This window comes from Mustela lutreola, chromosome 1 (genome assembly GCF_030435805.1).
Source record: "Mustela lutreola isolate mMusLut2 chromosome 1, mMusLut2.pri, whole genome shotgun sequence".
Classification (NCBI taxonomy): domain Eukaryota; kingdom Metazoa; phylum Chordata; class Mammalia; order Carnivora; family Mustelidae; genus Mustela; species Mustela lutreola.
This window is the reverse complement of record NC_081290.1, coordinates 198,973,345-198,995,552: the sequence shown is the minus strand read 5'-3', so window position 1 is coordinate 198,995,552 and position 22,208 is coordinate 198,973,345. Positions and strand designations below refer to the sequence as shown.

At 45.3% G+C, this 22,208-nt stretch overlaps 1 protein-coding gene across 5 annotated transcripts in view; it reads left to right on the top strand.

The window, feature by feature from the left end:
• Positions 1-22,208, top strand: part of ETS1 (ETS proto-oncogene 1, transcription factor) — a 129,022-nt gene that overhangs the window by 83,386 nt on the left and 23,428 nt on the right. For 4 of the 5 annotated variants that reach the window (XM_059184693.1, XM_059184677.1, XM_059184711.1 and 1 more), the window contains 4 exons: positions 12,304-12,423; positions 13,966-14,166; positions 16,963-17,040; positions 18,000-18,248. In XM_059184693.1, the coding sequence (XP_059040676.1) occupies positions 12,304-12,423; positions 13,966-14,166; positions 16,963-17,040; positions 18,000-18,248 (648 nt within the window). Of the gene's footprint in view, positions 1-4,069; positions 4,172-12,303; positions 12,424-13,965; positions 14,167-16,962; positions 17,041-17,999; positions 18,249-22,208 lie in introns of all 5 variants that reach the window. The other variant, XM_059184685.1, reaches the window with a different exon arrangement.

Below are 22,208 nucleotides of genomic sequence, written 5' to 3'. Positions count from 1 at the left end.
GATTCAGTCAACAGGTAGAGAACTGGCTCAGCTTCGGTGTACTTTGAATGGCTTTTGTCGTGTAGCTGTTGGAAAACTCAGTGCTGGTCTGTACCCACAGAAGTGAGTGGTATAGGGGAAGGAGGAGGTCTCATTTCCTCCTGAGGAGCACGGTGTTCGCCTGGGAATGTCCCTGATGCCTTTGAGGAACATGGGCATGCCAGAATGCTTCTGGGTGGGGGGGGGGGAGGACAGAATCAGCCCGTCATGAGTGCTTGAAGGCACCACCAAGGAATTTAAAAACCTGGATAGAACTGGTGACAAAGGGATGTTAAAGCAGTCAGGAAACTGATAGATGAAGAAAGATGAAACTTGTGTGCGTGGTTTCAATCCACAGAAGGAGGGACAAAGCCCTCCTTCTCAGAGGAGAAGTTCTCCTCCTAGAACTCATTAGAGGGCAGATTTGAACTCAGTGCGTGTAATCGTTAAGAAATCATGATTGCAATCCATAAAGAAAATTGAATGGCTCAAAAGGGACAGAGCAATTGAATGTCTTAGCAAGTCAGGTGGCATCCTACAGGACCACTGGGGTCCTTCTGGGAAGCATAGTGTTTGTTTGGGTCTCAGGTCTGATCTTACCTGTGATTGTCATTACTCGTTCACCCATCGTCCTTTGTCCATCTGGGGACCTTGGGCTACATATGTAGAGTGTATCACGTCCCTGGCTGTGGCCTGCCCTGTTGAAAATCTTTGTCCCTGTACTGGGAAAATGGACTTATGTATTCTTCTTTTTCATTGTGGTTTCTCTGGGTTGAAAGCAGACAGTTGCACTGTGTGAATGTGTATGAGGATGCTTTTTCCTTCTCTGTCCAGATTTATTTATTAAAAGAAAAACACATCTGCATAAAAAAGCCTTAGAACACAGGAAGAATGCCCACTTTGTTTTTCTTTCTGTAGCACCAAGACATGTGGGGTTTCAGCTTCCTCCAAGGGGTTTTTGAAGACTGGCTTTCATCTCAGACAAGGCTTTTTCCCATTGGAAAAAACGGTCCTTTTTTGGTTTAGAAATGTATTTATATAATGTATAAATAAATAAGAAAGTCGAGAGAGAATTTCCTTTCAAAATTTATGGAAAAATGCTGCTTTCTGAACATCATTAATTGGAAGGTGCTGGCTCTTCCCATTCCTCTTCCACTCTGCGCTTTGGCCTTTATTCTGGTGTAAGATTTCCCAGTATCTCCTGCTCTGTGCCCTCTTTCTCTCCCTCTCTCCTTCTCTGCCATCTGCCTTCCCTGCCAGCTCTTCCCCTCCCACTCCTCTGCCAGCTCCTCCCTGTCTGCCCATCCCCCCCAGCTCCCTCCACCCCCATCCCTGCCTGTGGACCCTGCCGCCCAGCCTGCGCCCCTCTTCCTTCTGCCTCTCCCGGGCTAGCCTTCAGTGACTAAAGCCCTCACTGCAAGAGGCCTGTCTCTGTGTTTGTTTCCTGCGTGGGAGGGAGAGGCAGGCCTTGAGAAAACAGTTCAAAAGTGCAGAAAAACTTTACCTCTTCCAGCCTAAATAAACGGGCTCCACTCCATTTGTTTGCCCAGATTTTTCCTTTGCCCGTGGAGAAAACGCCTCATCTTCCACCTTGGCCAGCCTGGCCTTCCTGGTGATCCTCATGAGCACCCCCCCCCCGCCCCCGCCTCCCGCCATGCCAGTCTTGCCCCCCAGATCAGGGTCAGGTGGGCCCTGAGCCGAGCGGATTAGGGTAGAATGTGCGGTGAGACCCCTCAGCTCTGGTGATGTGACTGCTCTCTACAGAGGGTCTCAGGGATTGAGGTGCTTTTCTTCAACGGGAGGAATGTTCTCTATAATGAAAATGATGGGGGGAAACGGAAGGAAATGTCCTGGTGTTCAGCATTTCTGCCGGCCCTGCTTTACCTCTGTGAATAGGTCTGGGTACAAAACAACTGGCTTTGGTATCTGAGGATCTGGGTTTGTGCACTGCTCGGACCACTGCACTGGCCTGACCATCTTAGCAAAGTCACTCAAGTGACCTCTGCGAGCCTCAGTGTCCTCACCTATGTGGTGGAGATAATGCCACAAACCTGGTTGTTTTCAGGATCATGTTAGAATATGGGGGAGAAGGTTCTGTAAAATGTGAGATTCTGTTCTGATAACAGTCCTGAAAAATCAAGGGCAGGAGGCAAGTGAAGTGAAAATAAATTACTCAGCCCCCAATTAACCAGAATCTCCAGGGCCTCAGGGGGGAGGCATCAGAGGCCCACGTGTGAAGTTGAAGAAGAGGAAGCTGGGATTATAGCAAGATGGAGCCTGTCACATATCTTCCCGAGTCTTCTTCAGTGGGGTGATCCTGGGCCACGTTGGCACCAAAAGCCTTATGATCCCGTCATAAGGATTTTAGCTGACTGCAGGGCTGGAGTTTGGCCTCACTTAGAGGTGTGACAGAAGAGTCCATAAGAGATCCTGTGACCATCTGCAAAGCTTTGGGGCCGAAAGGGGCCAATTCAGGCTTTCCTCCTGAGTAATATGGAAACCGGGCTCTGTGTTTTTCTCTGTATTTTCTATGACAAAGAAGTCACATAGTTCTGGGAGATTCAGGACTTGTAAAATGTGTGGTATGGTGGGAGTCAAGTATAATCATCTACATAGCAAATGATATGAAGCGTGAGACATATGCAGTAAATGGTTTGAAAGGATCATGTTAGAACTTTTGATTATTTAAAATACTCTGTTGTGCTGTCCCTTTTTATGCAGGGATCCGAATATCCACAATCAAAACACTATTTATTTATTTATTTATTTAAGATGTTAAGTGTACTTATTTTTTTTTTTTAAGATTTTATTTTTATTTATTTGACAGAGTGAGAGAGAGATCATAAGTAGGCAGAGAGGCAGGCAAAGAGAGCAGGGGGAGCAGGCTCCTCACTTAGCAGAGAGCCCGACGTGGGGCTCGATCCCAGGACCCTGGGATCATTACTTGAGCTGAAGGCAGAGGCTTAACCCACTGAGCCACCCATTTTAAATCGTTAGAGTGTCTTTCATTGAAGGGCACGTGAATGACGAGGATAAAATGCAGCTTGGGTTTGGCAAATTTCAAACACCTAGAAAACGGTTTTGAGCCCCAAATTACAATTTTGTTTTGTGCCATATTGACTCTGAAATGGCACTCTTAGGGCCTTTTGGAAACCAAAAGGCTTCTTAGGTGCGCTGGATCCTGGAGCTGTGAGGTGTTGTCCTGGCAAGGCACATTTGAGATGATAATTGCTTCGGAACAAGTTTCCCCCTTAACAGACTGGAGGGTGCAGAATAGGTCAGAAATTAGTCTGTTCCATTAAAGCAAAGAGCCAGATTGCGGAGATGTCAATTTCCGTTGACATCTCAGAATCGGATTTTTGTGTTCATTTTTTCTTATTTTCTCAGTTGCTTCCTTGTACCTGGGAAAATTGCCAGATTCCTTCTCCTTGCTGTCTCTCAAAGCATTAGGAAGTAAAATTGTGTATTTTTTCTTGTAGTCTTGATATTTTACAAGATGCTTTTTAGTTCTGTCCAAGTCACTGGTTACGTACTGAGCACCTCCTAGTAATGAAAATGATGGGGGGAACGGAAAGAAATGTCCTGGTCAGGTGGGGAGAGAATCCCGGATAATGAAAGAATGCTCCGTCTCGTTGCTCTTGGAGACCTGTCCTCGTGCACCTTCTCTTGCCAGGGCTGCTAGAAAAAATGCAGAATTGAGGACTCATTCCAGCTGGGCACACTCATTCAAATATTTCCTCTTTCAGGCCATGTGCCCAATGTGTAGGGTAGGAGAGTTGAACTACTCTTAAGTAGAGAGCAAGAAAATTTAGCTGCAGGACCCAGGGGGCAGTTCTGCTTTCTGGCTCCGATTCTGGAACGGAAGAGCCTCTCTGGGTTTCCCTGAACACCTGGAATTAATTTGGATTTTGCTCTGACTTCGAAACATTTGCTGAGGTGGAGGATGGTGGAGGGCGTAGGAAAGAAATAAATCCAGTGATTAAAAATAGCTTTGCATGTCAGGTGCCTGAACGGATTTGGGAACATGCCTGCAATCCCTTTTGTCTGGCAGGTTTGAACTCCGGCGCTGCCGAATTACAACCGCTTTCATTTGTTTTTCCTGCTCCCCTACCATGTAATGGTCAAGGGCTCATTGGAACCATGTGTGAGCCTGGTGAGTCACCAAATCCTCAGGACTTCAGTGGTAATAATGTGTTAAAACTCCTTGTGGGGGATGGGGCAGGGGTGGATGGAGGGAAGAAGGGAGAGCACTGAAGTCATTTCCTACAGATGTTCAGATGTTCAGAAGCCCTCTCCGCAGGCTTCTTTCCCAGGCCCAGCTGCGGGACCCGCGGCCGGTTTCCCAGTGCGATGGGGAGCATGCTTTGCCTCCCCGAGGCCACCTCTCTTGTCCCGTGGCAGCTTCCGGCCGAGAAGGGGCATCCACCTCGGAGGTGGCCCCGGGGTACCCAAGCCCTTTGTACTCTCCGGTGGCAGTGTGCGTGGGCAGCAGGGCCTAGAGGCTGTAACTGGACACTGGCTTGCCTTTTTGGTCAGCCTGATTGTTGGAGGGCAAATTGGGGATTTTTCTGTACTACTTCTTTGGACTGTTTTTTTAAATTGTCGGGTGACTTGTAGGAGACTAGGTATTAAGAGGAGGGCAGAAGCCTGGTTGTAGTTTTTCCTAACTGATAGGAATCTGTTTCAGAACTCCTGGTGGTGTCCCCTTATGTGGGGCAGCAATGGACTGTTGGGTAGAGAAGGGTGGTTTCAGAAGGGGCACTCAAGCCCTACCTTGCTCCCTGCGTGCCAGAGCACCGCCTTGCCTGTCCCTCATCTCTCTGTCCCATCATTAGGTCTGTGAGAACAGAGCTGAGGGGCTGGGGAGGGACATTTATTTCCCTTCTTTGCGGTAACCTTAGCCCAGAGGCTTTGTGGATTAGACCATCGCCCTCCGCTGGAAAGCCTGCCTGCCAAGTTTCTAGGGCCTTTCACAGGAGTGAAATCACACCACAACCAGTGGGAGAAAGAGGACCCTGACAGGTCTCTTGATCCCTAGTTCTAATCCACCATCCGCGAATGAGAGAGAGAGAGCAACAGAGACGGGATTTGAGATTCCCTGTCACACTGTAATGAGATATTAGTGTCTTCACGGGGTAAGTCCTTTTAGAGACCAGGAACAGCTTTCCAGGGACAGTCAACTCTGGGTCAGAGTTTTTTCTATTTCTATTTTTCTATTTCTATTGATCTAAAGGAGTAAAGATGCCTTCTTTCCCACACTGGGACTTTCTAGGCGGCTTGGCACTGCCCCTTGGATTCTCGCCAGCATCCCCAGCCTTTTCTTGCACAGTTAGAAGGTCATGCAGACGTGAACCGTTAGGAAGAATGATCCCCGTGCTCGCTGCTTGTAGGACAGGGGAATCCAAGGTATTGGCTTTCCATCCTGATTTGAGCTCCTCTTTCTCTGATCCAACGACTTCACTTTCCAGATAAAGGCAGTGTTGCTTTCAGACAAGCTCTGTGGTTCAGATGGGCTGTTAAACAAAATGTAGACCTAGCTGTAAGCACCGTGAAAGGTAATCTGAAGCCTTATTTTCCTTTTCCATGAGTTTATCTGTCTCTTGTCAGCTTTCCTATTATGATCCTCCTTTATCTAGAGAATGTCTGCCTGACAATAAAATGTTTGTGCATGAAATGACATGTGGTCCGGGATTAGCTTTATAGTTCTTCAGTGTGTAGGGAAGGAGATGAATTAGGAACGAGTAGTGTTGATAGATTTCGAATACGATTTCATTGTACTCTTCCCTCCGCTTTGGTGGATGTTTGAAAATTGCGATAAGGGAAATTAAAAATGTTATTCAACATTAACCTAGAACCTATTAATAGACTTCTTTTTAGCAAGACACTGATTAAGTGACTTATCCAGTGTGATTATATTAGTGGCAACACTGAGATAAGAGCCCATGGATTTTGACCAACAAGCCAAGGCAAGCCCCGTGCACACCCCATTATGTCTTTTTCTTTGGTCTTCAGAATTCTCTTTCCAGCTGGGACTATTGTTCTATTTCCTCCTGGGATGGACCAGAAGGCTTCTTCTTGGTTTCTTTTCACTTTAAGAAACATGTTTCAGTAAGACTTTATGTAACTAATTAACCTTATATTATGCACACAATTGCCCATCAAGGTGACTCAGGGGTGAACACAGACAGAGAAGGAAGCCAGGTTGTCATTTAACCTGTGTCACTTCGTATGGAAGGAAGGAAGCGTTGCTACCTATAGTCCCGAGAAAGGACAAGATTACAGTCGATTCTGTAAATGGCTTTTAATTATGTCTTTATGGAGCTAGCTCCATAATTCTGGATTTGTTCAGTCCAGGAAAGGTTTTAAGTTTTTAATTATTTTCTCAAATGTATCTAACTTCCAACTAACAAATAAAAGTCCCATTTTCTCTCTCTGAGTTGTCCAAATTTTATTTTCCTTGGATCTCTGATCTAATCCTATTTGCTGCAGCAGTGGAATGGAGTAGGAAGAGCTTGAGTTTAAGAATTGAAAGACTGAGGTCCAGCCCTGTGATTTTACACAGATCTCTTGATCTCTCAGAGCTCTGTTTCCTCATCTGTAAAATGGGGATCCAGTAGTACCTACCAAGGACTCTTGGAAATTTCATGTGTGATATCATGAAATAGTATTCATGAAGGGTCTTAGTGGACCATAAACTGGTTTTCAGATGTCAGGCACATTAGCCATTGTTGTTGTTTCTTGCATGCTGCTCTTGATGGGAAAAGTAACCCCCCCAACCCGCGCCCTCCCTCCCCACAGATAGTATCATCATGGTAACCTGCTAGGGTTTGGCCAGTTAGATGGTTGTGCAGACTGGAATAATTCACCTGGCATTTCTAGTTCTTAGCTTTGTTTCACATCACCTAACCCTCAGATTCAGACCCTAGATGCTCTGCTTTATTGTGTAGTTTAAGGAAGGTGAGGAGAGAGACATCTTAGGTCAATAAGGTGCTGTCCTGACTTCTCCTGGGACAAACATCACTTCTGGCATAGAGTCTATGTAACCTGGTTGATATGAGACATTTGGTTCCAAACAACTGAACAGAATGTCATGAAAAGTCACATGAAAACATCCTGGACAGGTTCTTGGACATTGAACAGCCCTTACCCTTGACTTACACATAACTGAATTAAAACCGTTGTTCTGCATTTGACTTAAAACATCCTTGGGGTTGCATATAAACTTTTGTTCAGGGTCAGGCCACAATGCAAAAGGAGCAGATGTTTCCATGCATTCAGAATGGCCCAGTTCGTTATGCCCCTACTAATTCAGGGAGTGCTCCCTGCTCGTTTCCGACTCGATACTGTGCCGTCTTGCTAAGATGAGAGTTTGGGCCTGTTACTCATTCACTGGCTTCTGTACAATTCTATTCTCTGAAACTTAGGGTGATTCTTATAAATACTAACTCACATTTAGGGTCCTGAGGGATAATTGCTGGGTAGGAAATCCGATATGCTCGTAAACGTTTTCAGTTTCCCATGTGTTGTGTTTAGAGTCTCTACTGTATTGGAGTAATATATCTTCAGGACAGGTTCTCAGCATTTTGAGACAAATGTGTTATTTGAATTTAAGATACTGCAATTACAAATATTAACACAAAGGCAATTTTAGTACTTTAGTGAATTTCCGAGATGGGGGGGGGGGTTGATTAATTTCTACATGCCATCCTTCAAATTAGAAATATTTGGTACCTGATGCAAAAATATTATAACAGACCGTGAGCTAAAATGTGGCAGGAATAACAGAGAGGCCTGTTTGGGCTAAACTAGGTCGGATTCTCCATCTGTGTAATGATTTTATTATTGTTGTCAATCAGTGTAATTAACACAACTGCTGTGATTACAAACTAGCACCATAGGTGGAATTTTTGCGTTCATATTTTCTGTGAAGACAATTTAATCTTTTAGATTAATGTCTGCTTCCAAATATGATTATTCATCATCATTTATTTTTTTTAATTTTTTTAAGATTTTATTCATTTATTTGACAGACAGAGATCACAAGTAGGTAGAGAGGCAGGCAGAGAGAGAAGAGGAAGCAGGCTCCCTGCTGAGCAGAGAGACTGATGTGGGGCTCGATCCCAGAACCCTGGGATCATGACCTGAGCTGGAGGCAGAGGCTTTAACCCACTGAGCCACCCGGGCGCTCCTATTCATCATCATTTAAATGCAATGCCCGGGCTACTACTGATAAAAGCCAATCCTGGCTAATTGTTCATTCACTTAGAGAGGGGAGGGTTTGCATTTTTTTTTTTTTTAAACCAATGCTCCCCACTGTTTAACAAGGGAGAAAAGCTCTTACTTTTCCTGTCTGAATCCTTTGTGTCCAAGGGCAGTAACATGCCTTCTCCTGAGCTCATTGAGCCCAAATGCAGGTGTCCCAAGTGTATGGGGTTGGCCTCCACCAGCCAGCTGGGCTGTGAGGCTGTGAGCACTTTTCCAAGAGATCCAGCAGCCAGGGGCAGAGCTGATGGGCATGGCGCAGCCACAGCTGACCTCATGTTGACCAGGCTTTTGGAGATGGCATTGAGGTAGACAGGCAAAAGTATTCCAGCTGCTTCTTTTGGAGAGAGCGAGTGAGAGCCTGGAAGGGCTGGTTTCCTAACAGGAAGCAGGAACCTGCATGGAGTGTTGTCAGGCCAACGGTCCTGTCCAGACCATACTGTCAAAGTGTGCAGGGTTATAGGAAGCAGACTCCAGGAAACCTCTTTCTCAGGCTTTCTGCTGTCATCCTTGGCCTTCACATCCCCTTGGCATCTTCCATGTAGGAGATGCCTGGGGCCTCCTAGCCAATCCCATCCTTCAGTTCCAGCCTCTAGCACAACCATTGTGCCTTTGGCCGGCCTGTATTTTCCACATGTGTTGTCCTGGCCAATTTCTGCCATCAGTAAAGTTCTTTTCATCGAATCATAAATCAGTGGTGGGAACAAACACACAAAACAAAACCCACACAGTTCAAGTTCATGCATTTGTGTTGGACAGGAGTGAAGGGAAGGGAAGTTGATTCAAATTTGGAAAACAGTGGATTCACTAAACATTTGTTGATTGACTCCTGTGTTCTGCCCTGTGCTAGGAGGCCAGGATGCTTTCAAAAGGAATGTTCTTGGGTGAAATAAAAAGTCCCTTTCTCTGAGGTGACACCAACTTCTACTCTAAGTGGAGACATTTCTGGACCTGGCACTTGGCTGTTCTTGGGTGTGTAGAGTGGGGACAAAGGGGCAGTATTGATGTCTTTCTTGGTGACTCATTTGATGATTACTCCATTGTTTGAAGGGCTAGATGTTATGTAATCAAAATTTTATCCCCTCCCCCATTTTTCCCTCTTAACAATCTGGGATTTTCCATCATTTTGTCAACCTTCCTGGAGGCATGTTGATTTTTCCACTAGATTACTAGATTTTTTGGGGCTTGGCCCAGGGCAGCCCAAGCTCTCCCCTCCCTAGAACTTCAGATCCACCCTCGGTGGCAGGGCCTGGGGAGCAGCTGCTGTGAGCCCTTCTGTGCTTTTAGGGGAGAGCTGGACTGCAAGCTGTTTCCTGAAGGCATCACTCACAGCAAACCAGAGAGAAAGTGCTCGCTCTTCTCTCTTGCAATGCAGTTTCCGTTCATTTTGACGTTGAGAGGCAATTTATTTGCTCCTTTTTTCAGAGATCACCAGTCATCATCTTTTCCCTTCTGTGTTTCCATGAATTCAGCCAGTACACATACAGATGTCCAGGGAATTTTTTTTTAACTGGTCAGGGAGCTGGGATGGCTAGTTGAGGAACACCAATGGCAGCATTGCCTGGAACCCAGCCATTGTATAAGTCAGTTTCATATGATACCCTCAAGACCCAGGGTGAGGAAGAGGGCTTCTGGAAATTACTACAGCAAAGTATACCACTGCCCTAAGATCACGCCATGGCTAGTAGGAATTCTCAGGTTTTTTTTGTTTTTTGTTTTTGTTTTCCTTTTTTTTTTTTTTTTTTTTTTTGCCCATGAGCTTTTTGTGGGAACTTGTACTTAAGGTGAATACTGGGGATTTTTAACCTGAGCCATATTTATGTATCTTTGCTTTGAACATCATCTGTGATTACAAGAGGGATTGGACATAGAGATAAAAATAGAGATGGATGTTGCAAAGGATGACACGTTCATGGGCGTGCAGAAGTTGATCCTTCACTCTTCCTCGCCACCTTCAGGGTAGATATTACCTCTCATATGCACTTCAACTTCATCCTCTTATGCTACCTATATTGCCATCTCCCTTTCACCACAGCTACTGTAAGAACTTTTTATCAAGTGTTCCCACTATTCCTAGTTATCTGCTCAACCCTTCTTTACCAAGTAGCTAAGGTGATCTTCTCTCTCTTTTTCCATTTTTATATTGTGATAAAATATACCTCCCATAAAATTCAGCACCTGAACCCTTTTTAAGTGTGCAGGTCAGTGGTGTTATGTACATTCATAGTGTGCACAACCATCAACACGATCCATCTCCAGAACTTTTTCCATCTTGTAAAACTGAAACTTTGTTCCCATTAAATAACAACTCCCCGTTCCCTTCTCCCTCCAGGCTATGGCAGCTACCATTCCCCTTTCTGTCTCCATGAATTTGATTATTTGAAGGACCTCATGTAATCTGTCTTTTGGTGATTGGCTTGTCTCATCTAGCATAATGTGAAGGTTCATCCACGTCATAGTCCATGTCAGAATGCCCTTCTTTAAGGCTGAATATTACCACCTTGTATGTATATACTACTTTGCTTATCCATTCATCTGTTGATGGACACTTGGGCTGCCTCCACATTTTAGCTATCGTGAACAATGCTGCTGTGAACAGAGGTATACAAATCTATCTTTAGGACCCTGCTTCAGCTCTTTCAGGTATATCGTGAGTTCCTAAAACTCAACAACAAAAACCCAACAACTCTATTAAAAGTGAGCACAACCCTTGAATTGACATTTCTGCGGAGAAGATACAAAAATGGCCAATAAGCACATGGAAAGATGCTAACGTTCATTACTCATTAGGGAAATTCAAATCAGAACTACAGCGTGGTACCACTTCATGTCCATTAGGGTGCCTTAAAAAAGCCCATGCTTACCTTGCCACCTCCTCTCAAGCAACTGTCCTCCTGGTTCCTCTGCTCCTACTGCATTGATCTTTTTGATACGAAAATGGGCCATATTTCCCCTCCTCCCCCCATTTCCTAAAGTTCGTTTGTGCTCCTCCTGTTGTCTAGGACTGTGGTTCTCTAATTGGGTGGTCATCAGGAGCCCCTGGATTGTGTGTTAAAAGCACAGATTTCTGTGCTCCCCTACCCCCTCCCAGAAGTTCTGATTCAGGAGGTCCGGAGTAGAGCTGAGAATTTGAATTTTTAACAGTTTCCCGGTGATGATGATGATGATGCAGGTGGTCTGGGGACCACACCTGGGGAATTCTGGTTTAGAATAATTTTTCTTTTTTAAACAAGTATGCATGTTTTAGATCTCAGGTCAAGCATCTCTGTTCTCCTAAGGGAAGCCTTTTCCGAGTCCTCCAGACTTCCGGGAATTCTTGTTCTATGTTAACCTCTCATTTTCTGCATCTCCTATGAAACCCGTATTGATGTGTTTGAATGTTTAATTGTATTAACTAGTTTTATAATGCCTGACTTCCCTGCCAGCCACTGATATCCAGCTTCATAAGGGCAGAGATCATTTCTGTCTTGCTCACTGCTTGCTTCCCTAATTCCTTGCACAGAGCGAGTGCTCAGTGATGATGCATTGAATGAATGAATGTTGTCATTTCCTTTTCATGGAAGTAGGTAGCCACATTAATTCTCTCAGTGAATGTGAAGGTTGATCAGGGGCTATGACGGAATTAGTAAAGCTTTGCAGAAAGAGTAAGCATTTTTAAATTTTTTATTATTTTTTAATTTTTGGTCAAGGATGTAGAACATTCTAGTCAAATGTCAGTTTTGGTTTTTTTTTTTTTAGGGGCTTAGCACACTGTGGAAAGCCCCCCAAATTTTACCTGCCCTAGTGAGGACGTTAGTACAGTTATTTCTCAGATTGCCTTCTTCAAGCCATTCAAACCCTGTTACCTTTTATGGGTGGTTAACTACCTGGTAGTTTTTTAAAACTGAGGTACAATTAGCTTATATTAGTTTGAGGTATACGACATAATGATTTGATATTTGTATCTGTTGCTTAAGGATGACTACAGTATCTAGTCTTTATCACCTGTGTTGTTTTATTATTCATCTATTTTTTTCTTTACAGATATGGAATGTGCTGATGTCCCACTCTTGACTCCAAGCAGCAAAGAAATGATGTCTCAAGCATTGAAAGCTACTTTCAGTGGTTTCTCTAAAGAACAGCAACGCCTGGGAATTCCCAAAGGTGTGTTTTGTTGTTGGGAGAAGAGAGGGATGGGATCAGACTTTTGGGTGAGGTTAGTTATCTCACCTGCAGTGTGAGACCGACATTATGACTAACCACTTCCGTCAGCCCCTGGAGATGGTGGCAGACGTTTCCTAGAACAATTGTAGACCCATGCCAGTGCTTCCCCATCTCCCAGGTTTTGACACTGCCATCTTGGTCTTGGACAGTGGTTCCCAAAGTTGTTTGCACACGAGATTCAGGACTTGAAGAAATCCCACAGCTCAGGCCATGTCCCAGGCCCATGAAGTTGAAATTCCTGGTAATTCCAGAGCACAGTTGAGCTTAGAAAACAGTCTTAGAGTCATTCTGGGCCATCATTGGATGAATTTAGTGAGCTACATTTCTTGGAATTTAACTGATTGCTCTTCTCTTTTCCATGTGCTTTGGTGAAATGTGTTTATGCATGGGTCTTCTCCTCTGAAAGGGTTTATTCAGGGATGTAAGGGGACTGGAGTTGTCAGAAAGGACAAATGACTGGAGAAACTTAAGCCTCCAGCTGGCAACATTTCCTGAGCAACTGAGAGCAGAGAGAACACTTTTCTCTCCAGTCAGAGTGACGCGTCTGCTGCCTCCAGCCCAGTCACACCCACATCTTAGACAGAGTCTGTGAATGTACCTCCAAACCTTTTCTCATGTATATACTGCTTCATCACAAACTTCAGCTGACAGCAATGCCCAACATCCTATTAGCATCACAAAGCAGAATCAAGTGAATATTGACCTTGGGTTTTCTAGCATCTCATAAAGTCATCTGCTGGATTGAAGGGGGTGGGATGGAGCTGGGCAGCAGGTGCATTGTGAGCCCCGCAGCTGGCCTTCCTGCCATCCTTGGAGCTCTGAGAGCGCCACGCTGGTTCAGTCGTGCTCAACCCCAGCCACGCGGGAAGAGCACGTCTTGCCTGTTCTCTGATGCTGCTCCACGCTTGTAGGGTGTCTGGTATGATGAAATCAGGTGCCTGATAATGCTGTTAGGACTAAGGACCATTTGAATGGCTTACTATTACTAGTTGCTATGATTATGACTAGCCATCGTTAGCGAGGATAAAAATGATTAATTCTAATGTCTAAGGTCAGTCATGACAGTGAAGAGCAGGAATAGGAGGGAGCAGTCTCCAGAACGCGCTTGACTTTGTTCTTATTGCTATGAAAGACATCATTCTGTTCTTTGGTCCTGGGCTTTAAAAAAAAAAAAAAGAAGCCTCATGAAAGTAAGGTTGTGAGAGAGGAGGTTCATCAGTCTCTGTCTGAATAGAGGTGTGTGTGGGGGGGTCTACTCCTGTCTTACTTTTTGGCTAATGGGCATGATCTCCAAGCTTGCAGGCCAAGGATGTTGAGTGTGGGGCAGAGGGAAGGTTATGGAGAGTGCCCCATGACATGCCTTTATAGGCTGGTGCTTCCTAAACCTGTGAATCAGAGAACAGATCGTTCAGTGTCCTCCCTGAGGCCTGGGCAGGAGGGAAAGCCTGCCCTGCTGGGTCTTCATTTGATCTCTTTCTTCAGACCCCCGGCAGTGGACAGAAACCCATGTTCGAGACTGGGTGATGTGGGCCGTGAATGAGTTCAGCCTGAAAGGTGTGGACTTCCAGAAGTTCTGTATGAATGGAGCAGCTCTCTGTGCACTCGGGAAGGACTGCTTTCTCGAGCTGGCCCCAGACTTTGTTGGGGACATCTTGTGGGAACATCTCGAGATCCTGCAGAAAGGTAAAGGTGTGGGGAGGGAGTGAGGAGGAAGCTGTGTGGGGTTGCTGCTGCGGTGGGTGGCGGAGGATACCCGAGGGCGGGACATCCATGCCAGTACCTGTGGGTATCCTATCGCGGCGTATACTATCTCTGTAGACATGCCCGGCTGGTGTGCAGCAGGTGCTCAATAAATGCAGCAGGTGCTCAATAAATGTCAGTTTTTTTCTTTTACGTATTGGAGGTTCAGATTTTAACATTTTGCAAGATGGCACTCCCAAGGCATTTCGCTAGCCAGAATTCTAATCCCAGTCCTTACCTTGGACTCATGGGCTATTCGAGCAGGGTCAGCAGCCAGCTCCCAAGACAGATCGTTGGTTGTATTTTTTTTTTTCTGGCCCCTTAATACACAGTCCCTTGATCCATGGCAGTGTGATACCTGCCCACTTGCACTAGAGAGCTTCGCTTCTCAGAGCTACTTACTAAGACTGGCTTCTTGGCCCCCTGCCTGGGAGGGTGGGAAGGGATTGGCGCACTGTGGGCTACCTTTTTCATCAGGAGCACAAATGGGGGGTTAGGTCGGGACACCGTGTTGCAACCTTGTAATGACATGGCCTCCCCTACCAGCCTCTTCCAACCTTTTTGGACCAAGTGACTCATGTACCACAGTCCTGGCTGAGTATAGAAACAGCAGCAGGCGGCAAACTTGGGTGTTTTTGCACTTATTTTTCTGAATTTCTTCTTAAAATAAATTGCAGTTACCAGCAGTCAGTGGTGCCCTCCAGCTGACTGTAAGCCTAGAAGCCCATTGCCCTCTCTGACCCAGGCCCACCCTTTCCCTGTGGTCACCAGCTCCAACCCTTGGCGCAGATGCCACAGCGGGGGTGGGGGGGGGCAGAGAGCAAAGCTCTGGATTAGCACTTTTCTTCCATATAATACCTTCCTTTGTGTAAGGATATTTTCCACTCCTCAATGCTCAGGAGAGCCCCAAATTAGATTCCTCTGGGCCCAGAAGTGTTATCTTTCTTCTTTCTCTTCAGCGTCTGCACTGGAAAATAAATAAATAAACAGTCCAGAGCTAGGTGAATCTTGCTGCGGCTGCCTCCGCTGGGGACGGCGGGGCCCGGGCTTCCCGAAGGCCCGAGGCCGTGTCCATGTTAACTGCTCCAACACCCACTCCTATGGGTTGACACGAGTGACCTGTTTATAGAAGGAAAAGACAGGGCAGGCTCCTAAGAGATCTGATATAACCGTTGGTGTATAAACACAACGGTGGATTCTACCAGACTGTGTAACCCAAATATATCCCAGTAATATGCATTTTCCCTGTATTTGTCTCCATGGAGCGACCAGGTGTGCCAGAGTACCTGTGATCACAGTCATGACTAATAACTGTAGAACAGCTCCTGTTTCCCGAGTGCTTTCCGATCCATTTTCTCACTGGATTCTCAAAATAGCCCTGTGAAATAAGAGGGCCGTGTGCTCTTGGTGTCCTCATCTGTAAAATGAGGGCAGATTAGGTGGTTTCCTCAAGATCACTCATTTCCTTAAACTTGGTCTTTTGGGTTTAATTTCCTGCCCTGCATTCTTTGTATAATAATATGGACTCGCAGAGCAGTGTCTGGGCCGCCAAGATGGGTGTGACCTACCTTCCTGCGAAGGACCAGCTTCAGAGAATGTAGACCCATCAGGAAGTCATTGAAAATATTGGAGGACAAAATGTCCTATCATCCCACCCATTTGCTCCTGGGAAAGGTGGTAGGAACTATTTCTCCTTAGGGTCTTGAAGAGCCCAGCTCGAGGTGTGTGTGGAGGCTACAGCTTTTGTTCTGTAATTAAACCAGAACAACACAGCCCCAGAACATAGCTGTTTGGGGTGGGGTGGAAGGCCAAGCGGACAGGGATGTTTCAATCTGATAAGGGGTTAAAGCAGAGTTTAATAATTTTATCTCCACTGGGAACTGTTTTCCCTGTACAGGCATAAACTTGTTTTCCCAGCAGCCTCTGCTCCCAACAAGCTATCAGATATCGGAGGAAAAACCTAAGCCAACACTCCTTCTGTGTGCCTGAGTCTGACAGGGAAATAGAATGAGAGCATTCCATGCAATGTTTGGGGTCACACCACTGGATTCCAGGGGAATGAGAGGATCCCCCAGCACCTCAGCTCACCTACATTCCGTTCTCATGCCAAGGGGAGCTGGCACCTGGTTGCCAACAGCAGTTGGTGATAACAGTTCTCGGTCTTCGCACGTGCCCCACCTTATCCAGCCACCCAATGGTCACCTTACCAGTATCCTGTTCTTCTCTGAGCCTCAGGGTGATGGGGAAAAAAACAAACAAACAAAAAACCAACAACACAACACAAAAACCAGACATCTGTTAGAAGTGGAGGCCCTGAAGTATAACCACCTAAAGATGATAATATATTTCCAAAAAAAGTTTTGGAACCGATTGGTTCGAGCATTCGGGACAGATTCGGGTAAATTCCCAAGACAGCAGCCTTTCATGGAGCAAGCGTGCATCAGAATGAGGGTGGGATGCCTTCCCAAGCCTTAGAGATTACTCACTGGTGCTGCTTCCAAGATATTAAATCCCCATTTTGCAGCTACTGAAATAATCGACTTAGCCATACTTTTGTGATCTCATCTCTAGACAAGGCCCCAGTCAGGGTAGACTCAGACACCAGCTCAGTTAATGAACATGCCGATTTCTTGGGGGAGGGACTGAGATCATTGTAGTCCTTTCGTCCAAGGTCCTTTTAGGCCAAACGTTACTTGTCTGTTGACCTCTCTGTTTGGTTCCCTGCCCTGTCTGTTACAGAGGATGTGAAACCATATCAAGTGAATGGAGTCAACCCTACCTATCCAGAATCCCGCTATACCTCGGATTACTTCATTAGTAAGTTCGTTCTTCCGCTCTTCTCTCATTTTGCTTGCTGTAGTGGGAACCTAGGAAAGGATTCCTGTCCCACGTGACCTCAGGCTCCTTCATGATAATTCTGTGGAAAATAACATTGTCTTCAATGTGGCCTCTCTGTTATTTATTTTGCTGTTCCCCCGAAGCACGAGCCTTGAAACTCTTTACATGTTGCTATTTTTATTAACCTGCCAACTCCTCTACACACCAGGATCTCTCCCAATACTTTCAGCATGAAAGTCATGTAGAAGGACTGCAACTTGGCCCATGAACTTTGATCTTACTTGATCCTGCGTACCATGGTGGCCATCAGAGGTTGGGATTAGGGATTTGGTTATGGCCCTTGTTCTTTCCCCTTTTACTAGTAGATACGACAGCATTTCCTCTGATCCTTCCTCAAAAGTGTGCCGTGTGGCTTTAGATTCTGTTACAGAAGATAAAGCCTTCTCCCTTGTAGTAGACAATACCTAACCTTACGGGAGAGGGGGCCAGAAGAAGCAGATTAGGGTAGGGCTGTTCTTATCTGCTGGCCTTGCTTTTGAAGGGAGTCTTGAGTAGGTTTGTTTTCCTTTTATCTTTTTATTTTATTTTGATTTTTATTCTAATAGCAGCAATGATATTAAGTATTGAGATGGCGAGAGCAAGAAGGGTTGGTCGGCATTTTACACACGTACTCTTTGCTTTTCTTCACAGCGCTCTAAGGGAGATTGCAATCATCCCTATTTTAGAGATGTGTAAATTAAGCCAGAAAAGGGAAGTCTCTTGTTAACTAGTTGAGCAAGCTGAAGCACCCAGACCCTTCTGACCTAAAATATGCTCCTTTCCTTCTCTAAGGTAGTTAGCTTGTTTTCGTCTTGTGGGGCTGCTGTGAATGGCGAAGACCTGCCTGTTGTAGGTCCAAATTGACCCTCGATCCAACGGCACATATTCTCTGTTTCCAGGTTATGGTATCGAGCATGCTCAGTGCGTTCCTCCCTCAGAGTTCTCAGAGCCTAGCTTCATCACAGAGTCCTACCAGACACTCCATCCCATCAGCTCGGAGGAGCTCCTCTCCCTCAAGTATGAGAATGACTACCCTTCTGTCATTCTCCGGGACCCTCTGCAGACAGACACCTTGCAGACTGACTACTTTGCCATCAAGCAAGAAGTCGTAACCCCGGACAACATGTGCATGGGGAGGACTAGTCGTGGTAGGTCAGATTTCTTCTCTAGAAGCTCTTGGGCTTTCAAATGTAACTGACTTTGTGAGTTTTTCAGGTCCTGTTATTTTTTTCTTTGCTATTGGCCCTGTACATTCCTGAATTTCAGCCTTTCCATTAGAATGTCTAGATATTAAGAGCTTTCCAACATGAAAGTGTGGCCCAGTTCGCCATGATGACAAAGACCATGTGTCAATGGTGGAATTGGCGTGATGACCAATCCCATTTCTCATTTGGGTAAAATATTTCATTAAGTGATAACTCTAGTGGAAAGTGGTTGTTTTTTAAGGTGTGATTTATCTTCTTTGAGAGCATTTTGCTTGGGGAAGATAAAATCCAATAAGAATGGTTCAGGTGACCCTCCCGGAAAGCCCTTAGCTTCTCATGTAGCCTAGCAATCCTCTTAGAGTCGTCCTGTGTCAGACTGCATACCCGGGCATGTTATCTGAATGACCTCTGCATCTCAGCCTGGGCTCTCCAGCCTCCTGTGACTTCTCTGGTTTGGGAAGATACAAGATGGTTAACCAACGGTTTATTTGGAACCAGTCATCAGCACTGTGGTGAAAGTATGTATTTAGCTAAAGGACCAGGGAAAGAGGTGGCCAGAGGCTTCCAAAAGAAGGTACTCTTGTTGACATGACCATTATGATAATGATAAAATATTCACCGACAGTGAAGTAAATGTTTCAAAATAGAGCTGACTGACTTTGTAAAAAAAAGGAAAAGAAAAGGAAAGAAAAAGGTTAAGTACACCTGAATTTAAGATCAGGACACGAATGCTCAGAGGCGCAGCCTGACTCCTCAGGTGCTTGGATATCTTTGTGTCTGAGGGAGGTTCAGTCCTCTGTAAGGAGGGATTTGTTCATCAAGGAAGAACTAGCTAATTTCTAGAGAGCTGAAAAAAAAAAATGACTTTTCCAGTGGATAAAGGAGAAAACACTACGGACAGGAGATAATAGGAGCTCATCCAAGTGGTGATCTGAGGCTTTTAGTCACGGGAGTCAGGCCTCATAGGGATGTCTGCTCAGTGCTGACCCTGCTGTCCTCCTCTGAGTCTCTCATAGTGGAGCCCAAAGACATCTTTACTTTGAAGAATCACCCAGCAGCCACCAGGGGCCATAAATGTCGTCGTCGTCGTCTTCTTCGAGCGTCAGTCTCATGCTTCCTCCCAGCAGGCCCTAGGAAGAGTGGCAGAGGCCCTGCAGAGGGAAAGTCCCTAGCAAAATCTGAACCTGCAGTCTTCCTTCTTAGGGCCCCAGGGTGTTTGTGTGTCAGACCGAAGGGGATGGGTGGAACCAGTTTTGCCTTCCCCTTTCTGACTCTTTTTTCTTATTTTTGGATGCATGTCTATTTAAATACACACACATGTGTGTGTGTGTATCTTTTTTTTTCTTTTTTCTTCAGGCAGGTCAAAGCAACAAAACTACTTTCTTTCTCCTGGGACTGTCTGTGCATGTATGTGATGAGGCCAGGGCTGAGGGTTGGGCCTAGCCATAGTGTCACTCGGGGAGCTCTGCCATCACCTTGTTTCTAAATTGTGCCTGGCTTTACTTTTCTATGATCGTCCCTTCTGTCTCTCCTTCTCTCGGTCCTGGGTTTGGGGCTCCATCATCCTTCCAACCCCATGTCAGTTTCTGGGGAGCAGATCGCGACCCGTACAAAGAGGCAGGAGTTGTTTCTCTCTGACCCTGTTCCCCTTCCCTCACAGCAAACCGACCATGGCGTTGGCCCCCGAGAGGAAGCCCTTGTTGTTCACAGCTGCTGTCTGCATGTTAGAGGTCCTGCAGACCTGCCCTCGGATGCGTGGTGATTGGTTAGACAGAAAGCATGACTGTTGGCTGGTGATTAGTAGTAATGATCACAGTATCTGTGGACCGCATTATAGGATACAAAGCGCTTCTGTGTCCCTCTTCTTCGGACTCTAAGTACTGTCTTTGTGTCAGTCTGTCCAGAGCGTTGCTGGGGAGGGTCCCCCGTCTGCTGCGTAGCGTGCTCTGAGGTCTGTCTGGTGGAGTCAGATGGCTTTGGAAGGCCTTGCTCTGAGACAGTTCACAGAGAAGCTGGCCAGTGGGCGTTTTAGAGGACACAGGCTTCCCTGCCTGAGCACAGTAGCATAACTGAGTGCCTCATCCAGTTGGAGCCAACCCATTTTTGGAGAAAATACCCGTAAACGAAGGTTCCCAGCTCCAGGATTGTGAAATAGAGCTAAAATGAAAGCAGCCTACTGCTCTAAACCACAACTCTCAACAGAGTTACATTTGGCTCATGTTTGAGAAGCTGCCAGAGGGTGGTTATGGCCTAGTTTCGTGCCCTTGCTTCTCGGGGCTCCTTGGAGACTCAGCTCGCCTGCTTTGGAAAGTTCAGTCTATGTGCCCTCCAAATGGAAAAGTGACTGATAGAGAATCGTTTCAGAGCGATTGAGGTAGAAATGCTGCCTAAGTATCAGTCACTTGCTGGGTGTTCTCCATGAAGAGATGAGTTGTCTTTCTTAAGCTGTTGGTGTGTTTGCCTTGTGGAGAACCTGAATGACCATTAAGATGGGTATCTGGTCTCAGCAAACACCTCTTGAGGAGATGCCGCCAATTTTCCTTGTTCTATTAAAAAGAGGCTATTGCATTCCGGTTGTAGGCTGTTTTCTTGAGTCTTTTCCTGTGAATTTCTGGAAGAGACTATTCTTTCATTTGTTAGGATAATAAAAAACTTACAGATGCCAGTGGGTGGGGTAGGCAGTGCCAGGAACTCATGGAGAGCTCCTAGTTTGCCTTCTGGAGATTACTCTTCTTTGGATGACTTGAGGAAGGAATGAGATTAAGTGGATATACCTACCTTTCTGTTTGCAGCAGCACTGGAGGGGATAAGAGGTTTGGGAAATCTTCTTACAACAGTAGCTTTGCAAAAAGTATATATTTAACTGAATACCTTTTATTGTGGATTTTTTTGGTTGCATGTTTAAATTTTATGAGCAACATATCTTCCCTCCTAATTACTATACATCTAATTTTGGATTGGACACCATAATTAAGTATTTGAATTCCATTCTTTTAACCAATTCTCACTATTATGAAGGGGAGAATATGCCAGAAACCCACCAGTATTAGCTTGTATCGGTGGGCCGTATTCTGGGATTTGAACTTTATAGCAGACCTGCTGCCCCTAAACAGTGTAGAGTTGACATGTTATTTCTACACACACGTCTGTCACGTCCGTTTGCCTCTTGGCTTGTGATGACCTGAGACGGTCATGGAGTCTCCCGTGATTTAATTTAGGTTACCTGAAAAATCTCTGAAAGGAGAACACAGAAAATATTCCTGTGAGCTTTTCAGCTTTTAGATACATTTATTTTCCTCCAAATTATTTATTTTTTTTGGTTTGTCTCCCTTTTCATGGCATTTTTGCCAATGGAAATTTCTCTAGAGCTATTACGCAATCATAGCAGCTGTTTATAACCTGGTTTGGGAAATTAATGAACTTGCATGATCTTGTGGTCAGTTAAGAATGCCTTAAGCAACTCATGGAGTAAAGGATTTCTGACATAGCTATGGACCTTAACTCTTTAATCAACTCCTTTATGTTTTATTGCACCCACTCCCCCACTGAAGTATAAATTTCAAACACAAAATTGTACTTAGAGAAGATGAAGACCATGGATTTCTGTTTAGAAGAGCGATAGTGGTTCTTTTTTTTAACCTCCTGGAAAAAACATCTCATAACTTCTTTTTCTATTTGAGATGTCATGGAGGCAGGGCATAGATTTCATTTTAAAATAGTATTTGGAAAAAATGCTAAAAAATAACACTTAAGTTCCAAGGTCAGGGAAGGTCAATCCGCTCTTAGTCTAATGGAATATTTTTTCTTATGACCAAAATATTTTGCCAAATTGGGCCTTTTGAAATCAGCTCATTGGCCTGAGTGGGAATAGGGAGTTAAGCCTGACTGCTGCGATTCCTTCAT